This window comes from Balaenoptera physalus (assembly GCF_965194825.1).
Source record: "Balaenoptera physalus genome assembly, chromosome: 11".
In the NCBI taxonomy this organism is placed as follows: Eukaryota; Metazoa; Chordata; class Mammalia; order Artiodactyla; family Balaenopteridae; genus Balaenoptera; species Balaenoptera physalus.
The window spans coordinates 59,125,604-59,149,531 of NC_138896.1; the positions used below are offsets into that span (position 1 = coordinate 59,125,604).

Genomic DNA, 23,928 nt, shown 5'->3' on the forward strand with positions numbered 1-23,928 from the left:
GTGGTGTAAATTCCAGTCTGAAAGCTGGCAGATTCAAGATCCAAGAGGAGTTGATGTTTCAGTCCAAGTCCAAGGGCCAGAAAAGACCAATGTCTGGCTCAGCAGTCAGGCAGGAGTTCTCTCTTAATCAGCCTTTTTTGTTCTATTCATGTCTTCAGTTGATTGGATGAGGCCCACCCACACTAGGGAGGGCAGTCTGCTTTACTTAGTTTACTGATTCAAATGCTAATCTCATCCAGAAACCCTTACAGACACAGCCAGAATAATATTTGGCCAAATGTCTGGGCACCCTGTGTCCCAGTCAAGTTGACACATAAAATTAATCATCATAAGTTCACCCGTTGTCAACTTGGCACCCATAGGCATGTCCTTAAACCATACTTAATTTCCAAATAAAGACGATAACAAAGGTCATAATGCCACCTAATATGATACAGCTATCCAGCATACAACCAAAATGACACTCAGCCCTTCCTCAGAAAAGGAGGTAAAGTCCTAGAGTCAATTTCACTCTTCTTGATATTCTGTGCCTTAAATACTTTGATGTAGAATTGACAGTACTTAAATACTTATGACATAAAGTCAGTACATGTTATGTCACATGATAAGGGGATAAGAGAGGGAAAAAAATATTTGTACCACACACACACATGCATTCATAATAAAATAGGGAGAAAATACTTATGACAATTATAGTCCTAATTTCTGTAACTGCTCATGTGGTCAGAGTTGGTATTTATAACTACCTTCGGCTTCCCATTCTGTATTCTCTTTGTCTTCAGCAAGCACCTCAGCTGGTCGTGGTTCCTTACCTGGTAGAGTGACCCAAACCATCATTCCTGAAGCCATGAGTAGTCTCCTTGGATTGGCTTTTAGTTTTCCATTGACTTTAATCAGAGGGCATATTAATACTAAGAGATATCCTAAGGGATTTCCTGTATTCCATACATACACTCTTCCTTACTTCAGTGTGGAGCGGTAGTCCGTGTGGTTGTTGTGAATATTAAATGAGCCATAGCAGGTACAAGAAGGTGTTAAAATCATGCCTGAAAAAGTAGAAGTGCTTAATCAGTGTTCATTTTCTTTTTTCCTCCTCTAATGTATCTGCCAGTACCAGCCAAAGTTCCCATTTTTAAAGCAAATGTGTTTAAATAGGGGATTGCTAAGAAGAATGAGGAGTAGATTTTATGATACATCTTCAAATTTTTAGAGTGGTAATGTTTAGCTAAAATAGAATTTCTTTTTTTGAGCAACATTGTTTTAGATCTCTGTGTTCCCAGCACAGCAGTGTTCCCAAAAAGCTTGACCTCAAAAAGCCTTGTAATTGATGGAGTAGCCATGAGCCCTGGCTAGGGAAGGCCTAACTCCAAGTCAAGGCTTTCAAAAAATAGTGTGTGATTTAAAAAAAATACTTAATGTTTTCACTGAAAACATTTTTTCGGTGCTTGCAACCCCTTTATACACGAGGAGCAGAAGTGGGATGTTGGAGGAATGTTACAAAATATCTTCTATTACACCTGGAAATACATATTCAGTTCCTAAATTTCAGGTTATTTTGCTGTTAGATAAGCAGCATGAAACAAGAATTTTTCCAACTTTCTCCATTGAAGGGTCGAGTGGTGGAAAACATCTCAAAGCGATGCGGTGGATTCCTGAGGAAGCTCAGCTTGCGAGGTTGCATTGGCGTTGGAGATTCCTCCTTGAAGTAAGTCAGTCCACCGTGACTCACTCTATCGTGGCAGCTTGTAGCTGACATTTCCATCAGCAAAAATAAACCAAGCATATTATTTGCTTTTCTTCTGTTAAAATCTTTCTATGGTAATTTGCATAGAGTAGTGAGAATATCATGATTTTGGAGCCAACAGGCCTGACCTAGAAACCGAGCTCCAGTGTTGTCAGGGATGCGACCTTGAGACAAACACTTTGTTGTCAGTTGTCTCTTCTGGAAAGAGAAGGCAGTTATAGCTCTTTCATGGGAATGTCCTGGGTATCACATGAAGTAACACGTATGTAGTACTTGGCACATAATCATATTATGATATTAGTTCGCCTCTCTTCCCTTCTTCACTTTCCCATCTTCCTAGGTTCCTTCTCATAATCGTGGCTACCTTCTTGTATAAATGATACTAATTAACAAAATAATTCTTTCAAAAAATTCCTTAGCATAACCTGGGATTTTGCTTAACCATAATGGGATGTGATTATCACATTCATTTTATAATAGTTTTTAATAGTTGGATATCCCTATGCAACCAAATGCTTGCCCACCTCTTACTGGATAGCCATTATTTATTGGAAATGTTATCACTCCACTGTTAAGGGCATGTGCTTTGAGCTTTTCTGGAGACAGGACATAATACCTTTCTGTCTTTATCCTTGTGGCCTCTTGTATTGCTTGAGGTTGGCTAAATTAGAACACACACTGCCACTAGAATCTTGGAACGGACTGCCTCTTGGAGACTTAAGCATAGCACAGTATAATCAGTCACAGACCTCCAGTAAGAATGTGCAGTGTACAGTGATTTCAGACAGTAGAATTTGTAATTGAAACATCTGCTGCACCATTGCTAAGAAAATCAATTCATAATATCAATATCTTTTAAGGATCAAAACATTCCCTCTGTGTTATGGAACACAGGGTTTTTTTTTTTAATCAATTCAGATCATCAGAATTTTTTGATACTTCAAAAGCTTTGTAAACCAGTGGAATAGATTGATTCTGCTTTAACAGGAAGCTTAAATGTACCGGATAGGTCCTAAGACGACTTGTAATAGAGAACATAAATCTAATAGTGGTTCCATTAAAGAAACTAAAATAAATGTGAAGATATAGATTGTCAGTGAGGAATATCAGAGAAACACATTCTCATCTTGGCACTTGGAATAGAGCTAAGATGAGGAAAAAACTATCCTATAAAGTGAAACTATAGCAGAACTATCCTGTAAAGCTAAGAATGTTATTGGTTTACCATAAATTTTAGAACAGAAATCTATGTTAATATCTATATAAAGTTTTAATATGTGAGGCCAGATTACTGTGAGAAATAATTATAAGCATAATCACAGGATCATGATTCAGAGAGAATTTTGTTTTGCCTTCACTTTTTGATTGTAATCACCTAGAACCAACTTTGGCCTCTATCCTGCCCCTGCGTGTGTATTGTTGTTTTGGTGTGAGTGGGTGTTATTTGTTTACAAGCGTTTGTTGAGCCTCTACTATGCCAGGCACTGATTTAGGCACTGGAGATACAGTAGTAATTATAATCGATTAAAATTCGGTTCTAATGGATCTTGCATGTATGTTCTCTGTAACTCCTGCTCCATCATTATATATGAAGTCCTATGGATTTTTAACAGCTATATTGAGATATAACTGAGATACAATAAACTGTGCATCTTTAAAGTATACAATTTGATACATTTTAGCATATAAATATACCCTTGAAACTAACACTGTAATTAAGATAATGAATGTATTCATGTCCCACAAAATTTTCCTCATGTGCCTTTGTAATCCCTCCCTTCCTCCCACTCCTGTCTCTGCTTCATCTCTAGACAACCCCTGATCTGCTTTCTGTCACTATAGGTTAGTTTGCATTTTCTAAAATTTTATATGTAATTATACAGTACGTACTCCTTTTTGCTTGAGCTCTTTCACTTAACATGATTGTTTTGAGAGTCATCCACGTTGTGTGTATCAGTAGTTCATTCCCTTTTATTGATGGGTAGTAGTCCATTGTATGGGATATAATGCAATTTATTTATTCATTCATCTGTTTACGGACATTTGGATTTTTTCCAGTTTTCTCCATTACACATAAAGCTGCTATAAAGATTTTTGTGCGAGACATTGTATGTCATATGCTTTCATTTTTCTTGGGTAAATACCTAGGAGTGGAATGGCTAGATCATTTGGTAGGTGTGTGTTTAACTTTTTAAGAAACTTCCAGGGCTTCCCTGGTGGAGCAGTGATTAAGAATCCGCCTGCCAATGCAGGGGACACGGGTTTGAGACCTGGTCCGGGAAGATCCCACATGCTGCAGAGCAACTGAGCCCGTGTGCCACAACTACTGAACCTGCGCTCTAGAGCCCGTGAGCCACAACTACTGAGCCCACGTGCCACAACTACTGAAGCTCGTGCGCCTAGAGCCCGTGCTCTGCAACAGGAGACGCCACCACGATAAGAAGCCCGCGTACTGCAGTGAAGAGTAGCCGCTGCTCACTGCAACTAGAGAAAGCCCGCGCACAGCAAGGAAGACCCAACACAGCCAAAAATCAATCAATCAATCAATCAGTTAATTAAAAAACAAAAGAAACTTCCAAAGTGTTTCTCAAAAAATTGTACCATTTTACATTCCCGCCAGAGTGTATGATACTTCCAGTTCTTCCACGTCTTTGCCAGTACTTGGTGGGTCAGTTATTGTAATTTTAGCCATTCCCAGGGATGTGAACAGTGGTATCTCATTGTAGTTTTAGTTTGCATTTCTCTAATGACTAATGAGTGTTGAGTGTCTTTTTATGTATTTTTTGCTATCCATATATTTTCTTTGCTGGAATGTCTGTTCTAATGTTTGGTTGTTGTTTTGCCCTTTTTTTCATTAGATTGTATGTTGTCTTACCACTGAATTCTGAGAGTTCTTAATATGTTCTGAATACAAATCCTTTATCGGATATGTGTTTTGCAAATATTTTTTTCCCAGTCTGTGGCTTACCTTTTTATTCTTTTAACTGTCTTGAAGTTTTTCATTTTGATGAAGTTCAATTTATCAATTTTTTTCTTATGAATCATATTTTTGGTATTACATATGAAATCTTTGCCTAACCCAAGGTGATAAAGATTTTCTCCTGTGTTTCCAGAAGTTATGTAGTTTAGACCTATGATCCATTTTGAGTTGATTTTTGTATATGGTGTGAGGTATAGATTGATACTTTTTTTTTAAAAAAAAATATTAGTTATTTATTTATTTATATTTTTGGCTGTGTTGGGTCCTCGCTTCCGTGTGAGGGCCCTCTCCAGTTGCAGCAAGCGGGGACCACTCCTCATCGCGGTGCACGGGCCCCCCACTATCGCGGCCTCTCCTGCTGCGGAGCACAGGCCCCAGACGCTCAGGCTCAGCAGCTGTGGCTCACGGGCCCAGTTGCTCCGTGGCATGTGGGATCCTCCCAGACCAGGGCTCGAACCCGTGTCCCCCACATCAGCAGGCAGACTCCCAACCACTGCGCCACCAGGGAAGCCCTGATACTTACTTTTTTTGTGTATGATGTTCAGTTCTATCACCATATGTTGAAATGACCACCCTTTTCCCACTGAATTGCCTTTGCAGCTTTGTTGAAAATCATTTGTCCAAATAATTATGGGACTATTTTTGTACTCTCAGTATTTTCCATTGATCTATTTGTCTATCTTTACACCAAACCACACTGTCTTGATAACTGTAGCTTTATAATAAGTCTTGAAATCAGGTTTTATTAGTCCTCGAACTTAATTCATTTTCAAATTTGTTTTAGCTGGACTAGATTCGTTGCATTTCTATATAAATTATAGAATCTTCTGTCAGTTTCTACAAAAAGCTTGCTGGCATCTTGATTAGGATGATGGTGAATCCATAGATCAATCTGGGGACAGTTGACATCTTAACATTACTGAGCCTTCCAACCCATAAACCTGGTATATCTCTCTATATATTTAGGTGTCTTTAAATTTCCCTTAGTATGCTTTGCAGGTTTCAGTGCACAAGTTGTGCACATCTTTGGTCATATGTATCCCTAAGTGTTATGAAATATTATTGTAAATGACATTTTTTATTTCAATTTTTGATTGTTCATTGTTGGTAAATAGAAATATAATTGATTTTTGTACATTAATCTTTTATCTTGCAACCTGAATAGACTCACATTAGTTTTAGTAGCTTTTTTGTTGATTACTTTGGATTTTCTATGTAGACAGTCATATCACCTGTAAGTGAAGATAGTTTTTCTTGTTTCCGATCAATGCCTTTTTTTTAATGAATTAATGAATGAAATAATTTATTTTTGGCTGCGTTGGGTCTTTGTTGCTGAGCGCAGGCTTTCTGTAGTTGCGGCAAGTGGGGGCTACTCTTCATTGCAGTGCACGGGCTTCTCATTGCAGTGGCTTCTCTTGTTGTGGAGCACGGGCTCTAGGAGTGCGGGCTTCAGTAGTTGTGGCTCGCAGGCTCAGTAGTTGTGGCGCACAGGCTTAGTTGCTCTGCGGCATGTGGGATCCTCCTGGACCAGGGCTTGAACCTGTGTCCCCTACATTGGCAGACAGATTCTTAACCACTGCGCCACCAGGGAAGCCCTCAATGCCTTTTTAAAAAAAATTTTATTGGAGTATAGTTGGTTTAAATATTGTGTTAGTTTCAGGTGTACAGCAAAGTGATTCGGTTATACATATATTCATTCTTTTTCAGATTCTTTACTCATATAGGTTATTACAGGATAATGAGTAGAGTTCCCTGTGCTATATAGTAGGTCCTTGTTGGTTATCTATTTTATATATAGTAGTGTGTGTACGTTAATCCCAAGCTTCTAATTTATCCCTCCTCTCCACATTTCCCCTTTTGTAACCATAACTTTGTTTTTGAAATCTGTGAGTCTGTTTCTGTTTTGTAAATAAGTTCATGTATCATTTTTTTAATTAGATTCCACATATGAGTGATACCATGTGATACTTGTCTTTGTCTGTCTTCACTTAGTATGATAATCTCTAGCTCCATCCATGTTGCTGCAAATGGCTTATTTCATTCTTTTTTATGGCTGAGTAATATTTCATTGTATATATGTACTACATCTTATTTATCCATTCCTCTGTCGATGGACATTGAGGTTGCTTCCGTGTCTTGGCTATTGTAAATAGTGCTGCCATGAACATTGGGGTCCATGTATCTTTTCTAATTATGGTTTTCTCTAGATATATGCCCAGGAGTGGGATTACTGGATCATATGGTAGCTCTATTTTTAGTTTTTTAAGGAACCTTCATACTGTTCTTCATAGTGGTTGTGCCAATTTACATTCCCACCAACAGTGTAGGAGGGTTCCCTTTTCTCCACACCCTCTCCAGCATTCCTTGTTTGTAGACTTTTTATTATGGCCATTCTGACCACTGTGAGGTGATACCTCCTTGTAGTTTTGATTTGCATTTCTCTGATAATTAGTGATGTGAGCATCTTTCCATGTGATTTTTGGCCATGTATATGTCTTCTTTGGAGAAATGTCTATTTAAGTCTTATGCCAATTTTTTTATTGTAATGTTTGTTATTTTTTTTAATATTGAGTTGTATGAGCTGTTTGTATATTTTGGAAATTAATCCCTTGTTGGTCACATCGGTTGCGAATATTTTCACCCATTCCGTAGGTGTTTTTTTCATTTTGTTCATGGTTTCCTTTGCTATGCAAAAGCTTATAAGTTTGATTAGGCCCCATTTGTTTATTTTTGCTTTTACTTCTTTTGCCTTGGGAAAATTATTTGAGAAAGTACTGCTACAATTTATGTCAGAGAATGTTTTGCCTATGCTCTTTTCTAGGAGTTTTATGGTGTCATGTCTTATATTTAATTCTTTAAGCCATTTTGAGTTTATTTTTGTGCATGGTATGAGGGAGTGTTCTAACTTCACTGATTTACATGCAGCTGTCCAGCTTCCCAACACCACTTGTTGAAGAGAGTGTCTTTTCCCCATTGTATATTCTTGCCTCCTTTGTCATAGATTAATTGATTGTGGGTATATGGGTTTACTTCTGGGCTCTCTATTCTGTTCCAGTGATCTGTATGTCTGTTTTTGTGCCAGTACCACACTGTTTTGATTGCTGTAGCTTTGTAGTATAGCCTGAAGTCTGGGCGGGTTATGCTTCTGCTTCCAGCATTGTTCTTTTTCCTCAGGATTGCTTTGGCAATTCTGGGTCTTTTGTGGTTCCATATAATTTTTAGGATTATTCTAGTTCTGTGAAAAATGTCATGGGTATTTTGATAGGGATTGCATTAAATCTGTAGATTGCTTTGGGTAGTATGGCCATTTTAACAGTATTAATTCTTCCAATCCAAGAGCATGGGATATCTTTCCATTTCTTTGAATTATCTTCAGTTTCCTTTATTAATGTTTTATAGTTTTCAGCGTATAGGTTTTTCACTTTCTGGCTAAGTTTATTCCTAGGTTGTTTTTTTTTTGATGCAATTTTAAATGGAATTTTTTAGTTTACTTTCTCTTTTTGGTATTTCATTGTTAATGTAAAGAAATGCAGCAGATTTCTGTATATTTATCTTGTATCCTGCTACCTTGCTGAATTCATTTATTAGTTCTAATAGTTTTTATGTGGTGACTTTAAGCTTCTCTACATAGAGCATCATGTCATCTGCAAATAGTGACGGTTTTACCTCTTCCACTCCAATTTGGATACCTTTCGTTTCTTGTCTGATTGCTGTGGCTAGAACTTCCAATACTATGTTGAGTAGAAGTGAGAGTGGGCATCCTTGTCTTGTTCCTGAATTTAGCAAGAAGTCTTTCAGCTTTTCACCATTGAGTATTATGTTGGCTGTGGGTTTGTCATAAATGTTCTTTATTTTGTTGAGATATGTTCCCCATATACCCACTTTGGTAAGAGTTATTTTATCATGAATGATGCTGAATTTTGCCAAATGCTTTGTCTGCGTCTTTTGAGATGATCGTGTGGCTTTTGTCTTTTGTTGATGTGGTGTATCACGTCGATTGATTTGCATATGTTGAACCATCCTTGTAACTCTGGAATGAATCCAACTTGATCATGGTGTATAATCCTTTTTATGTGTTGTTGGATTTGATTTGCTAATATCTTGTTGAGGATTTTTGCATCTATATTCATCAAAGATACTGGCCTGTAATTTTCTTTTCTTGTGTAGTGTCTTTGGTTTTAGTATCAGGGTGATGGTGACTGCATAGAATGACTTTGGGAGTGTTCTCTTCTGTCTTTTGGAAGAGTTTGAGAAGGATCAGCATAAGGTCTTCTTTGTATGTTTGGTAGAGTTCCCCAGTGAAGCCATCCAGTCCTGGCCTTTAGTTTACAGGGAGGTTTTGTTGTTGTTGTTGTTGTTGTTTTAAATTACAGATTCTATTTCATTTCTAGTGATTGGTCTGTTCAAATTATCTGTCTCTTCTTGACTCAGTGTTGACAGGCTGCATATTTTAAGAAACTTTTCCATTTCTTCTAGGTTGTTGAATTTGTTGGCATCCAACTGTTCATAGTATTCTCTTATGATTTTTTATATTTATGTGGTATCAGTTGTTATTTCTCCTCTTTCATTTCTTATTTTGTTTATTTGGGTCCACTCTTTTTCTTCTTGGTGACTGGCTAGAGTTTTATCAATTTTTTAATAATCTTTTCAAAATACCAGCTCTTGGTTTTCTTGATCTTTTCTATTTCTTTAAAAAAATTTTTTTTCCCTTGTGATGAGAACTCTTTTTTAAAAAATTTATTTATATTTATTTTGACTGTGCTGGGTCTTAGTTGTGGCACGTGGGACCTTAGTTGTGGCATGCAGGCTCCTAGTTGCGGCATGCAGGCTCCTAGTTGCGGCATGCAGACTCTTAGTTGCGGCATGCGTGTGGGATCTAGTTCCCCAGCCAGGGATCGAACCCGGGCCCCCTGCATTGGGAGTGTGGAGTCTTAACCACTGGACCACCAGGGAAGTCCCTGATCTTTTCTATTTCTTAAAAAATCTGTATTGTATTTATTTCCTCTCTGATCTTTGTTATTTCCTTCCTTCTCCTGACTTTGGGTTTTTGTCTGTTCTTTTTAAAATTCTTTTAGGTGGTAGTTTAGTTTGCTTATATGAGATTTTTTTTGTTTCTTGAGGAAGGCCTGTATCACTGTGAACTTCCCTCTTAGAACTGCTTTTGCTGTGTCGCATAGATTTTGTAGGTTGTGTTTTCATTTTCTTTTGTCTCAAGGTATTTTCTGATTTCTTTATCTTATTGTTGACCCACTGTTTTTTTAGTAGCATGTCATTTAGTCTCCATGTATTTGTTCATTTATTTTTTCTTTCAGTGGTTGATTTCTAGTGTCTGGTTGTGGTCAGAAAAGATGCTTGAAATAATTTATATCTTCTTAAATTTGTTGAGGCTTTTATTGGTGACCTAGTATGTAATCTATCCTAGAGAATATTCCATGCACACTTGAAAAGAATGTGTATTCCTTTGGGTGTGTGTGTGTGTAGTATCCTGTAGATATCAGTTAAGTTCTACTGTTCTGTTGTGTTATTTAGGACCTCTGTTTCCTTACTGATTTTCTGTCTGGATGGTCTGTCCATTGATGTCAGTGGGGTGTTAAAGTCTCCTACTATTATTGTATTATTGGCCATTTCTCCCCTTATGTCAGTTAGTATTTTATGTATTTAGGTGCTCCTGTGTTGGGTACATTTATGTTAAAGAGTGTAATATCTTCTTGTATTGAACCCTTTCTCATTATATAATGTTCTTCTTTGTCTTTCTTTATGGCCTTTGTTTTAAAGTCTATTTTGTTTGAAACGAGTATGCTACCCCCACTTTCTTGTCATTTCCATTTGTATGAAATATCTTTTTCCATCCCCTCACTTTCACTCTGTGTGTGTCTTTCGCCCTGAAGTGAGTCTCTTGTAGGCAGCGTATTGTAGGTTCTTACATTTTATCCAATCTGCCACTGTATGTCTTTTGATTGGAGCATTTAGCCCATTGACATTTAAAGTAATTATTAATAGGTATGTATTTATTGCCATTTTAATTCTTGTTTTCCAGTTTTTGTAGTTCTTCTTTGTTCATTTCTTCTTCTTTTGTGGTTTTATGTTCTTCTTTTGTAGTATGCTTGAGTTCCTTTCTTTTTTTTTTTTAAATTAATTAATTAATTAATTTATTTTTAGCTGTGTTGGGTCTTTGTTTCTGTGTGAGGGCTTTCTCTAGTTGTGGCAAGTGGGGGCCACTCTTCATTGCGGTGCACGGGCCTTTCACTGTCGCGGCCTCTCTTGTTGCGGAGCACGGGCTCCAGACGCGCAGGCTCAGCAGCAGCTGTGGCTCACGGGCCCAGTTGCTCCACGGCATGTGGGATCTTCCCAGCCCAGGGCTCGAACCCGTGTCCCCTGCATTGGCAGGCAGATTCTCAACCACTGCGCCACCAGGGAAGCCGAGTTCCTTTCTTTTTGTTTTTTTGCGAATCTCCTGTATATTTTTGATTTGTGTTTACCCTGGAGTTCAAGTATGCTGACCCATAACTATATCTACTTGCTTTAAACTAATAGTCATACAAGTTCAAACACATTCTAAAAGATTTACTTTTTAATTTTAATTTAATTTAATTTAATTTTTTTGGCTGCACCGTGCAGCATGCGGGATCTTAGTTCCTGGACCAGGGATCGAACCTGTGCGCCCTCGAATGGAAGTGTGGAGTCCTAACAACTGGACCGCCAGGGAATTCCCAAGATTTACCTTTTTATACTGCCTTCCCCCACATTTTGTGATTTTGATGTTCTATTTTACATCTTCATGCTTATTCTTTTACTCTTTATTGTATTTATAATTGCTTCTACAAAATGTTTTGATTGTTTTTTAATCTGTGTACTAATCTATTTAAGTGATCTTCAATCTTTTTATATATTTGCCTTTCTTATTGTGATTTTCTCTTTTGTATAGCTTTCTTGCTTCTCTATTTAGAGAAGATCCTTTATAATATTTCTTTTAAAGTAGGCTTAGTATTGTGAATTCTTTCAGTTTTTGCTTGTCTGGGAAATTCTGTATCTCTCCTTCTATTCTAAATGATAAGCTTGGTCAGTAGAGTATCCTAGGTTGCAGGTTTTTCCCTTTCAGGACTTTGAATATATCATGCCATTCCCTTCTGGCCTGCAATGTTTCTGCTAGAAATCAACTGATAGCCTTATGGGGGTTCCTTTGTAAATGACTCTTTATTTTTCTCTTGCTATCTTTAGAATCCTCTCTTTAACTTTTGCCATTTTAATTATATGTATTGGTGTGGGTCTGTTTGGGTTCATCTTGTTTGGGACCCTCTGTGGTTTCTGGATATCTGTTTCCTTCTTTAGGTTTGGGAAGTTTTCAGCCATAATTTCTTTCTTTCTTTTTTTTTATTGAAGTATAGTTGATTTACAATGTGTCAATCTCTGCTGTACAGCAAGGTAACTCAGTTATACATACATACATACATACATATATACATACATACATATTATATACACACAAACACACACACACATTCTTTTTTTTTTAATATTCTTTTCCATTATGGTTTATCCCAGGAGATTGGATATAGTTCCCTGTGCTATACAGTAGGATCTTGTTGTTTATCCATTCTAAGTGTAATAGTTTGCATCTACCAACCCCACATTTCCAGTCCATCTCTCTCCCTCTCCCCATCCCCCTTGGGAACCACAAGTCTGATCTCTATGTCTGTGAGTCTGTTTCTGTTTTTTAGATAGGTTCATTTGTGCCACATTTTAGATTCCACATGTAAGTAATATCATATGGTATTTGTTTTTCTGACTTACTTCACTTAGTATGATAATCTCTAGTTACATCTATGTTGCTGCAAATGGCATTATTTCATTCTTTTTTATGGCTGAGTAGTAGTCCATTGTATATATGTACCATGTCTTCTTTAACCATTCATCTGTTGATGGACATTTAGGTTGTTTCCATGTCTTGGCTATTGTGAATAATGCTGCTATGAATATAGGGGTGCATGTGCCTTTTTGAATTATAGTTTTCTGTGGGTATGCCCAGGAGTGGGATTGCTGGATCATATGGTAATTTGATTTTTAGTTTTCTGAGGAACCTCTGTACGGTTTTCCATAGTGGCTGCCCCAACTTACATTCCCACCAACAGTGTAAGAGGGTTCCCTTTCTCCACACCCTCTCCACCATTTGTTATTTGTAGACTTTTTAATCATGGCCATTCTGACTGGTGTGAGGTGGTACCTCATTGTAGTTTTGATTTTCATTTCTCTAATAGTTTGTGATGTTGAGCATCTTTTCATATGCCTGCTAGCCATCTGTATGTCTTCTTTGGAGAAATGTCTGTTAAGGTCTTTTGCCTATTTTTTGATTAGGTTGTTTGTTTTTTTTTTGTTGTTGAGTGTATGAGCTGTTGTATATTTTGGAGATTAAGCCCTTGATGATTGCATCATTTGCAAATATTTTCTCCCATTCTGTAGGTTGTCTTATTTTTTTTTTTGCTGTGCCAAAGCTTGTAAGTTTGATTCAGTCCCATTTGTTTATTTTTGTTTTTATTTCTATTGCCTTGCAAGACTGACCTAAGAAAACATTTATGTCAGAGAATGTTTTGCTTATGCTCTTGTTATGGTGTCATGTCTTATGTTTAAGTCTTTAAGGCATTTTGAGTTTATATTTGTACATAGTGTGAGGGTGTGTTCTAAGTTCATTGATTTACGTTCACCTGTCTAACTTTCCCAGCATGACTTGCTGAAGAGACTTTCTTTTTCGCATTTTATATTCTTTCCTCCTTTGTCAGAGATTAATTGGCCATAGGTGTGTGGATTTATTTCTGGGCTCTCTGTTCTGTTCCATTGATCCATATGTCTGTTTTTATACCAGTACCACACTGTTTTGATTACTGTAGCTTTGTAGTATAGTCTGAAGTCTGGGAGAGATATGCCTCCTGCTTTTTTTTTTTTTTTTTTTCTTTCCCCCTCAGAATTGCTTTGGCAATTCTGGGTCTTTTATGGTTCCATACAGATTTTTGGATTATTTGTTCTAGTTCTGTGAAAAATGTCATTGGTCATTTGATAAGGATTGCATTAAATCTGTAGATTGCTTTGGGTAGTATGGCCATTTTAACAATATTTATTCTTCTAGTCCAAGAACATAGGATATCTTCCATTTCTTTGAATCCTCTTTAATTTCCTTTATTATGTTTTATAGTTCTCAGTGTATAAGTTTTATAGTTCTCAGTGTATAAGTCTTTCACCTCCTTGGTCAAATTTATTCCTAGGTATTTTTTTTTGGGGGGTGTGATTTTAAAAGGTATTGTGGTTTTTTTTACATTCCCTTTCTGATATTTCATTGTTAGTGTAAAGAAATGCAACCGATTTCTGAATGGTAATCTTGTATCCTGCTACTTTGCTGAATTCATTTATTAGACCTAGTAGTTTTTGTGTGGAGTCTTTAGGGTTTTCTATATATAGTATCATGTCATCTGCATATAGTGACAATTTTACCTCTTCCCTTCGAATTTGGATACTTTTTGTTTCATTTTCTTGTCTGATTGCTGTGGCTAGGACTTCCATTACTATGCTGAATAGAAGTGATGAGAGTGGGCATCCTTGTTTCAGATTTTAGCAGGAAGACTATCAGCTTTTCACTGTTGAGTATTATATTGGCTGTGGGTTTGTCATAAATAGCTTTTATTATGTTGAGATATGTTCCTTGTATACCCACTTTGGTAAGAGTTTTGTTTTTTTTTTAATAAATTTATTTATTTATTTATTTTTGGCTGTGTTGGGTCTTTGTTGCTGTGCGTGGGTTTCTCTAGTTGTGGCAAGCAGGGAGTATTCTTCGTTGCAGTGTGTGGGCTTCTCATTGTGGTGGCTTCTCTCGTTGTGGAGCACAGGCTCTAGGCACGCGGGCTTCAGTAGTTGCGGCACGCGGACTCAGTGGTTGTGGCTCACGGGCTCTAGAGCACAGTTTCAGTAGTTGTGGCGCATGGGCTTAGCTGCTCTGCGGCATGTGGGATCTTCCCGGACCAGGGATTGAACCTGTGTCCCCTTCATTGGCAGGCGGATTCTCAACCACTGCACCACCAGGGAAGCCCGTGGTAAGAGTTTTTATCATGATTGGATGTTGAATTTTGTCAATTGCTTTTTCCTCATCTATTGAGATGATCATGTGGTTTTTGATTTTTGTTGTTGTTGTTAATGTGTATTACATTGATTGGTTTGCGTATGTTGAACCATCCTTGTGAACTTGGGATGAATCCCGCTTGGTCGTGGTGTATGATATTTTTTGTGTGTTGTTGAATTTGGTTTGCTAATATTTTGTTGAGGATTTTTGCATCTATATTCATCACTGATATTGTCCTGTAATTTTCTTTTTTGGTGATACCTTTGTCTGGTTTTGGTATCAGGGTGATGGTGGCTTCATCACAAGTCTTTGGGAGTGTTCCCTCCTCTTAAATCTTTTCGAAGAGTTTGAGAAGACTCGGTATAAATTCTTCTTTGTATGTTTGGTAGAATTTGCCTGTGAAGCCATCTGGTCCTGGACTTTTCTTTTTAGGGAGGTTTTTTTTTGAAGATTTTTTTTAAATTAATTAATTTATTTTTGGCTGTGTTGGGTCTTCATTTCTGTGCGAGGGCTTTCTCTAGTTGTGGCAAGTGGGGGCCACTCTTCATCGCGGTGCGCGGGCCTCTCACTATCGTGGCCTCTCTTGTTGCGGAGCACAGGCTCCGGACGCGCAGGCTCAGCAGTTGTGGCTCACAGGCCCAGCTGCTCCGTGGCATGTGGGATCTTCCCAGACCAGGGCTCGAACCCGTGTCCCCTGCATTGGCAGGCAGATGCTCAACCTCTGCGCCACCAGGGAAGCCCGAGGTTTTTTTTTTTTATTACAGATTCTATTTCAGTCCTAGTGATTGGTCTGTTCAAATTATCTGTTTCTTCTTGATTAAATTTTTATGGGCTGTATGTTTCTAGAAAGTTGTCCATTTCTTCTAGGTTGTCAAATTTGTTGGCATATAATTGTTCATAGTATTCTCTTATGAGTTTTTTGTATTTCTGTGGTATCAGTCGAGATTTCTTCTTTTTCATTTGTTATTTTGTTTATTTGGGTTATCTCTCTTTTCTTCTTGGTGAGCCTGGCCAGAGGTTTGTTAATTTTGTTTACCCATTCAAAGAACCAGCTCTTGGTTTTATTGTTTTTTTAATCTATATTTTATTTATTTCTTCCCTGATCTTTAGTATTTCCTTCTTTCTGCTGACTTTACGTTTTGTTTGTTCTTCTTTTTCTAATTCTTTTAGGTGGTAGGTTAGGTTGTTTATTTTAGATTTTTCTTGTTTTTTGAGGAAGGCCTGTATCTCTATGAATTTCCCTCTAATAACTTCTTTTGCAGCATCCCACAGATTTTGTGTGGTTGTGTTTTTATTGTCATTTGTCTCAAGGTATCTTAATTTCCTTTTTGATTTCCTCGTTGATCCATTGGTTTTTTAGTAGCATGTTGTTAGTCTCCATGTAATCATTTTTTTCTCATTTCTTTTCCTGTGGTTGATTTCTTTTCTTTTTTTTGTTTTTTGAGGTTAATTTGTGCCTTTATTTGCCAGTATAATTTAACTACAGTGGCCTGCAAACTGTTCTGATCTAAAAAATACATTTTACATCACAATCCAACAAACACACATACATATATAATATGTATACTTAAAAGTGAAACAAATGTTTTGCCAAAAACGTCTACCCTGAGTGTTAATTTTTTTTTTGAGACTTTTTTTTAAAGCAGTTTTGGTTTACAACAAAATTGACAGGAAGGTGCAGAAATTCCCCATATACCCACTCCCCTCACATGCATAGCCATTATCAACAGAGTGGTACTTTTTAAAAAAAAAAAAAACAGGGATGAACTGCATTGACACATCATACCCACCAAAGTCCACAGTTCACCTTAGGGTTCACTTTAATGAAGTGAATAGTGTTACACATTCTATTTTGGACAAAAGTATAATGACATATATCCATCATTATAATGTCATTCAAAGTACTTTCACTGCTCATAAAACCTTATACGCTTTGTGTATTCATCTCCCCTTTCTCCCAAACTCCTGGTGACCGTTGATGTTTTTATTGTCTCCATAGTTTTGCCTTTTCCAGAATGGCATATAGTTGGAATCTATTGTTCTTTTTTCTTTCTCCTTGAAAAGAGAGGTTCAAAGCCTTTATGTTTATAAGACCACTCATGACCTGCCCATACATGAACCACGGCTCTAGGTGGCAAATTCCCCCACTAAATACTGTAGCTTTTCTTGCAGTATTGAGCCCTGTCCCACTGGTCCTGCCCAGCAGCCACATGGAGGTGCAGGGGAACACATGTTTGGTATTTGTTCATAGGAAGGCCACAAGTTTTGTGCCCCTTGTCACAATGAAACCTGTGGTCAGTTTCTAGTTTCATGCCATTGTGGTCAGAGAAGAGTCTTGAAATCATTTCTTTCTTTTTTTTCTTTTCTTTTTTTTTTTTTTTAAGGGTGAGAGACTTGTCTTTTTTTTTTTTTTAAATATACATTTATTTATTTATTTATTTATTTGGTTGTGTTGGGTCTTGGTTGCGGCAGGCGGACTCCTTAGTTGTGGCTCACCAGCTCCTTAGTTGCGGCACATGGGCTCCTTAGTTGTAGCATGCAAACTCTTAGTTGCACCATGCATGTGGGATCTAGTTCCTGGACCAGGGATCGAACCCAGGCCCCCTGCATTGGGAGTGTGGAGTCTTAACCACTGCGCCACCAGGGAAGTCCCTTGAAATAATTTCTATACTCTTAAATCTGTTGAGGTTAGTTTTGTGCCTTAGTATGTGGTCAGTCCATATGCACTTGAAAAGAAGGTGTTCTGTTTTTTGTTTGTTTGTTTTTGGATGTAATGTCCTGAAAATATCAATTAAGTCTATCTGTCTTTTGTATCATTTAGGACTTCTGTTGCCTTATTGATTTTCTGTCTAGAATATCTGTCCATTGATGTGAGTGGGGTGTTAAAGTCTCCTACTGTTATTGAATTCCTGTCAATTTCTCCTTTTATGTCTGTTAGTATTTGTTTTATGTATTTGTGTGCTCCTATATTAGGTGCATATATGTTGACGAGTGTAAAATCCTCTTCTTGTGTCGATCCTTTTATCATCATGGAGTGTCCTTCCTTATCTTTCTTTATAGCCTTTGCTTTAAAGTCTGTTTTGTCTGATATGAATATTGTAACTCCCGCTTGCTTGTTATTTCCGTTTGCATGAAATATCTTTTTCCATCCCTTCACTTTCTTTTAAATTTATTTATTTATTTTATTTATGGCTGCGTTGGGTCTTTGTTGCTGTGCATGGTTTTCTGTAGTTGTGGTGAGCGGGGGCTACTCTTTGTTGCGGTGCACGGGCTTCTCATTGTGTTGGCTTCTCTTGTTGCGGAGCACAGGCTCTAGGCGCGCAGGCTTCAGTAGCTGTGGCGGGCTCTAGAGCGCAGGCTCAGTAGTTGTGGCGCATGGGCTTTGTTGCTCTGTGGCATGTGGGATCTTCCCTGACCAGGGCTTGAACCCATGTCTCCTGCATTGGCAGGCGGATTCTTAACTACTGTGCCACCAGGGAAGCCCAATCCCCTCACTTTCAATGTATGTGTGTCCTTTGCCCTAAGGTGGGTCTCTTGTAGGCAGCATATTTTAGGCTTTTTCTTTTTTTTTGATCCATTCTGCCACTCTGTGTCTTTTGATTGAAACATTAAGTCCATTGACATTTAAGGTAATTGTTGATACATATGTATTTATTGCCATATTAAACCTTGCTTTCCAGTTGATTCTTTGTTTCTTCTTTGTTCCTTTCTCTTTGTTTTTCTTTCTGTGGTTTGATGATTTCCTTTTATTTCATGCTTGTGTTCTCTTCTTTTTGGTTTTTGTGAATCTACTGTATGTTTTTGATTTGTGGTTGCCCTGTTTTTCAAGTATGTTAACCCCTTCCTATATCTGCTTGCTTTAGACTGATAGTCATATAGGCGCAAATACATTAAAAAAAAAAAGGAATCTGCATATTCTTACTCTCCTTCACCACCTTTTATGAATTTGATGTCCGTTTTCACATCTTCATGTTTATCCTTTTGCTGTTCCTTGTATTTATCATCGCTTTCACAGTTGTTTTTGGTTTTGTTTTCTCTTTTTGATCTGTATACTGGCTAATTTAAGTGATTTACTTTCCAATTATGATTTCCTCCTTCTTATATCTACTTGTTTCTTTTTTATTTAGAGAAGGCCTTTCAATATTTCTTTTAGGATAGGTTTATTATTGCTGTATTCTTTTAGTTTTTGCTTGTCTGAAAAATTCTTTATTTCTTCTTCTATTCTAAATGATTATCTGGCTGAGTAGAGTATTCTAGGTTGCAGATTTTTCCCTTTCAAGACTTTGAATATATTTTGCCCCTCCCTTCTGTCCTGCAGTGTTTCTGTAGAGAAATCAGCTGGTAGCATTATGGGGGTTCCCTTGTAATTAACTCTTTGTTTTTCTCTTGCTGCCTTTAGAATCTTCTTTTTATCTTTAACTTTGACATTTTTATTATAATATGTCTTGATATACGTCTGTTTGGGTTCATCTTGTTTGGGACCCTCCATGCTTCCTATATCTGGATATCTGTTTCCTCCTTTAGGTTTGGAAAGTTTTCAGCCATAATTTCTTCAGATAGATTTTCAATCCCCTTTTCTCTTTCTTTTCCTTCTGGAATCCGTATTATTCATAGATTGGCATGCTTTGTATTATTCCATAGGTCTCATATTGCTTTCATTTCTTTTCATTTGCTGTCTGCTGTTTTGATTGGGTAATTTCCATTATTCTATCTTCCAGATCACTTATTCTTTCCTCTGCATTATTTATTCTGCCATTCAGTGCCTTGAGCTCAGCTTTCATCTTGGCAAATGAGTTTTCTAATTTTTCTTGGCTACTCCTTATAGTTTCTAGTTCCTTTTTGCAGTAATCTGCATTTCTGTCAGTAGCCTTTCTTGATTCCTTCAGTATTTTCATTAGCTCCTTTTTGAACTCAGTGTCTATTAGACTGAAGAGGTCTGTTTCATTGTTGGTTCCTTCAGGGGAATTCTCTGGGTCTTTTAACTGGGAATGGTTCCTCTCTTTTTTCATTTTGCTTATATTTCTCTTACTTTGTGAGTTTAGGAGAAGCAGTTATCTGCTGTGGTCTTGGAGGGCTGTTTGTATGCAGGAGCATCCCTGCATAGCTTGTGTAGGTTCAGTAGTTTTTTGCTGTGAGGGCTGTTTTTGGTTTGGATGCTTGCTGTCTCTTTCCTCCACGTGCACTGGTTGTTATCCCCTTGATAGGGGGTGTGCAGGTGCGTGTTCCATTCATGCTTCCAGGAAGGCAGGGACAGTGGTTGGCTCTTGGTCGCGGGACCCTTGGTGGCAGCGGTGGCGGGCTGTGTTCGCTCCTGGGGAGGGGAGGGCAGTGGTTGGCACTGGGTTGCGGTACCCTCGGTGGTGGTCATGGTTACTCCCAGGGAGTTGGGGGCAGGAGTTGGTGCCTGGTCATGGGACCCTCTGTGGCAGCAGCGGTCTGCGCCTGCCTCTGGGGTCGGAGATGGCAGTGCGGTGGCTCACACCAGCCCCTGGAGCTCATGTAGGTGGTGCCCTGCTGCCTGAGGGAGCTCATGGAGAAATAACCTCCTGTGGTGGCCTGCCCTTTGCTTGCCCCCCAACAGTTGCGCCCTGCCTCTCTGGTGGGCCCAGGCCTCCTCCCATACTTCGTTGGTTGTGTCTCACCACACCCTAGCCCCCTCAGGCTGTCTCCATGCAGCCAGCCCCAGTCCTCTCCTCCAGATTTGACCTCCGAAGCCCGAGCCTCTGCACCCAGCCTCTCCTGCCCCAGCAGATGAGCGTCTCAGGCTAGGGAGTGCTGGGTGGCACTGACCTTCTGTGCAGGTCTCTCTCCACTTTGCCCTCTGCAAACCAATTGCTGCGTTCTTCTCCAAGGCTCTGAAGCTCCCCCTCTGTCCCAGCTGATCTCCCCAGTGAGGGGACTTCCCAGTGTGTGGAAACCTTTCTTCTTTCACAGCTCCCTCCCAGGGGTGCAGGTTGTGTCTCGATTTTTTCTCTCTCTCTCTTTTTTTTTTCTTTTGCGCTACCCAGGTACATGAGGAGTTTCTTGCCTTTTTGGAAGTCTGAGGTCTTCTGCCAGCGTTCAGTAGATGTTCTGTGAGAACTGTTCCACATGTAGATGTATTTGTGGGAGAAGGTGGGCTCCACGTCCTACTCCTCCACCATCTTGATCCAATCTCCCATAATTTCTTTAAATACATTTTCCATCCCCCTCTCTTTCTTTTCTCCTTCCGGAACCCCTATTATGTGTAGGTTGGCATGCTTTATATTATCCCATAGATCTTGTATGTTGCTTTCAGTTTTTTTCATTTGTCTTTCTGTCTGCTCTTCTATTGGGTGATTTCCATTATTCTGTTTTCCAGATCACTTATTTATTCTTCTTTGTCTTTTAGTCTGCTCTCCATTGTTTCTAGATTGGTTTTTCTCAGCAGTTGAATTGTCTGCTTTTGAGTGGTTCATCTTTATAGTTTCTAGTTCCTTGTTACAGTGACCTTGCTATGTATTTCTATTGCTAATCCTTCTTGATTCGTCTTTTTTATTATCTCCTTTTTGAACTTGGGGTCTAGTAGACATTATTTGTTCTTTCAGGAGATTTCTGTCACTGTTTAATTGGTAGTAGTTCCTCTGCTTTTTCATTTTACTTGACTTTCTTTGTCTCTATGAATTTAGGAGAAACATCTACTGTGGTTTTGAAGGGCTGTTTTTATGTGGGAGCATCTGTGTGTAGACAGTTTGTGTCCAGTGTTTTTGGTGTGAGGACCGGCTTTGGTATGGATGCCAGCCACATCTTTCCTCAGAGTGTGCTGGGTGGTATACCCTTGATAGGGTGCAAACACAGAGAGGGGCTGTGTTTGGTGTTGCAGTGTCTTGAGCTTGTGCTGGATGTGAGGCGGGGCTTTCTGTTTGCTCTATCATTGTCACTACCCTGTCGAGGGCAGGGTCTGCTCCCCGGATGTTGGAGTAGAAACTCTGAGGGTCAGGTTTGATCAGGTTCCATTGTCCTTGAGGGCATGTCCTGCGCCAAAGGAGCTTATTGCTGAAGCAGGTGAGGCCTGTGTGGTCACAGCAAACCTGTGTACCACCTGTGTAGGCATCGGCAGTTCCGCTCTGAAGCGGCCCAAGGTTGCATCCCTTTCTCTGTTGTGTTTATCCCAGATCTAGTGCAAGGCCATGGTGTGGAATAGGCTGGGGCTCGGGGCCAGGGCATTGTGGCTGCAGGAATTGAGGTGGCTGTGCTGCCACTTGAGATCTGGGCTGCCTCTGTGGTAGTCTTCTCACAGGACCTGTCTGCCCCAGATCTAGGGCGAAGCTAGAGGTGGAGGCCTTGGGTGGAGTCAGAGTGCTCTTGCTGGAAAATGAAATGCTGCACACTGCTGCCCAGGGCCTGTCTGCCTGGGATTCAGCACTTAGCTGCTGCACACTCTTGTAGTGCTCCCCAGCGTGCGCACGTGCAGTGTCTGCCGCAGCTAGACCCGCTGCCCTATGTGACTGCTGACAGCGGTATCTGCCGCTCTGCCTGGATCACACCCTAGGTGTGTGTCTGCATAGCTAGACCGAACCTTTGCCCAGATCTCACGCCAGGCTGTGGCGTGGAGTGAGCAGGGCCGAGGTGTTCGCCCCTTCAGGTTGGGAAGTGCAGCAAGGCAGCAGCCGCCAGTGCAAGGCTCTCTCCACCCTGATTGTTAGCAAGCCAGAACGTGCACACTCCTCACAAGTAGAGACTAGGCTACTCCAGCCCTTCTGTCTGCCTCAGTGGATTCCCAACAGGCAAGGGGGCTTGTCTCCTTTTGCAAGACCCCAGGCCTGGGATGCCCAGATTGTGAGTCGACTTGCTCCCTCCCCAGGGCAAGGGTCCACCAGTGTGGACTTTCTCTTCCTTTCAGATCCTTCCCAGGGGTGCAGATCCCTACCTGATGCCCTCCCCCCACCCTGTGCCCCCTGCCTTTTTTTTTGTCCTACCCAGTTACATGGAGATTTTTCTTGCAGCTTTGGTTATTTAGGAGTTCTGCCAGTTTCTAGTTCGTTTTCTGTGAGAATTTTTCCTCGCGTAGACGTATTTTTGATGCGTTATGGGGAGAGGTGAGCTCCACATCCTCCTACTCCGCCATCTTGATCCCCTTCTTCCTACATTGGTTGATTTTTCAGTGTTAAACCAACCTTCCACCCTTCAGATAAGTCCCTCTTGAGTTGTCACGTACTGTATTTTTAACATGTTGTTGGATCCTATTTGCTAAAATTTTGTTAAAATTTTTTACCTCTGTGTTTGTGAGGGATATTGTTCTGTGGTTTACTTTTCTTGTGGTATTTTTGTCCGGTTTAGGTATCAAGGTACTACTGGCCTTATAGAATGAGTTGAAATGTGTTTTCTCCTCTTCAGTGTTTTTGGAAAAGTTTATTTAGAATTTGTATTGTTTTTCTTAAATGTTTGGTAGAATTCACCATTGAGGCCAGCTGGGCCTGCATGTTTCTTTTGTGGAAGGGTTTTAACTGCAAATTCTATTTCTCTAATATGTATAGAATTCAGGTTTTCTATTCCTTCTTGAGTAAGCTTTGGTGTAGTTTTTACCTTTCAAAGATTTTGTCCATTTCACCGAAGTTCTAGAACTTTTGGCATAAAGTTGTGAGTAATACCCTCTTACTATCATTTTAATATCTGTAAAATCTGTAGTGATATCTCCTTTCTTTATTCTTGATTTGGGTAACTTTGGTTGGTTTTTTGTTTTTGATTTTACTATATGAAAGTAGTTGCCACGTCTAATAAAAATCACAATGATTGTATAGTGCCTCTTGCAATATATATATTCTTTGAATTTTTTACTGACATTAATACCAATTTTTAAAGAGTAAAGATGAGTAAATTTCTCTGATATTGGTAATTTTTGTCTTTTTTTCCTGGTCAGTCTAGCTAGGGGTTTATTAATTTTATTGATATTCTCAAAGAACCAGCTTTGGATGTCATTGGTTTTTTTCATTGTTTTTATGTTTTCTACTTCATTGATTTCTTCTCTGGTCTTTATTATTTCCTTTATTTTGGGTTTCATTTGCTCTTCTTTTTTCTAGTTTCTTAATGTGGAAGTCCTTCTTGTAACATATATATATATTTTTTAATTAATTAATTATTTTT

General features: G+C 39.0%; 1 protein-coding gene across 1 annotated transcript in view; it reads left to right on the forward strand.

The window, feature by feature from the left end:
- The window catches only part of FBXL2 (F-box and leucine rich repeat protein 2), a 114,512-nt gene that overhangs the window by 70,093 nt on the left and 20,491 nt on the right, over nucleotides 1–23,928 (forward strand). Inside the window, 1 exon segment of the mRNA XM_082411866.1 lies at nucleotides 1,611–1,705. Coding sequence (XP_082267992.1) covers nucleotides 1,611–1,705 — 95 coding nt within the window.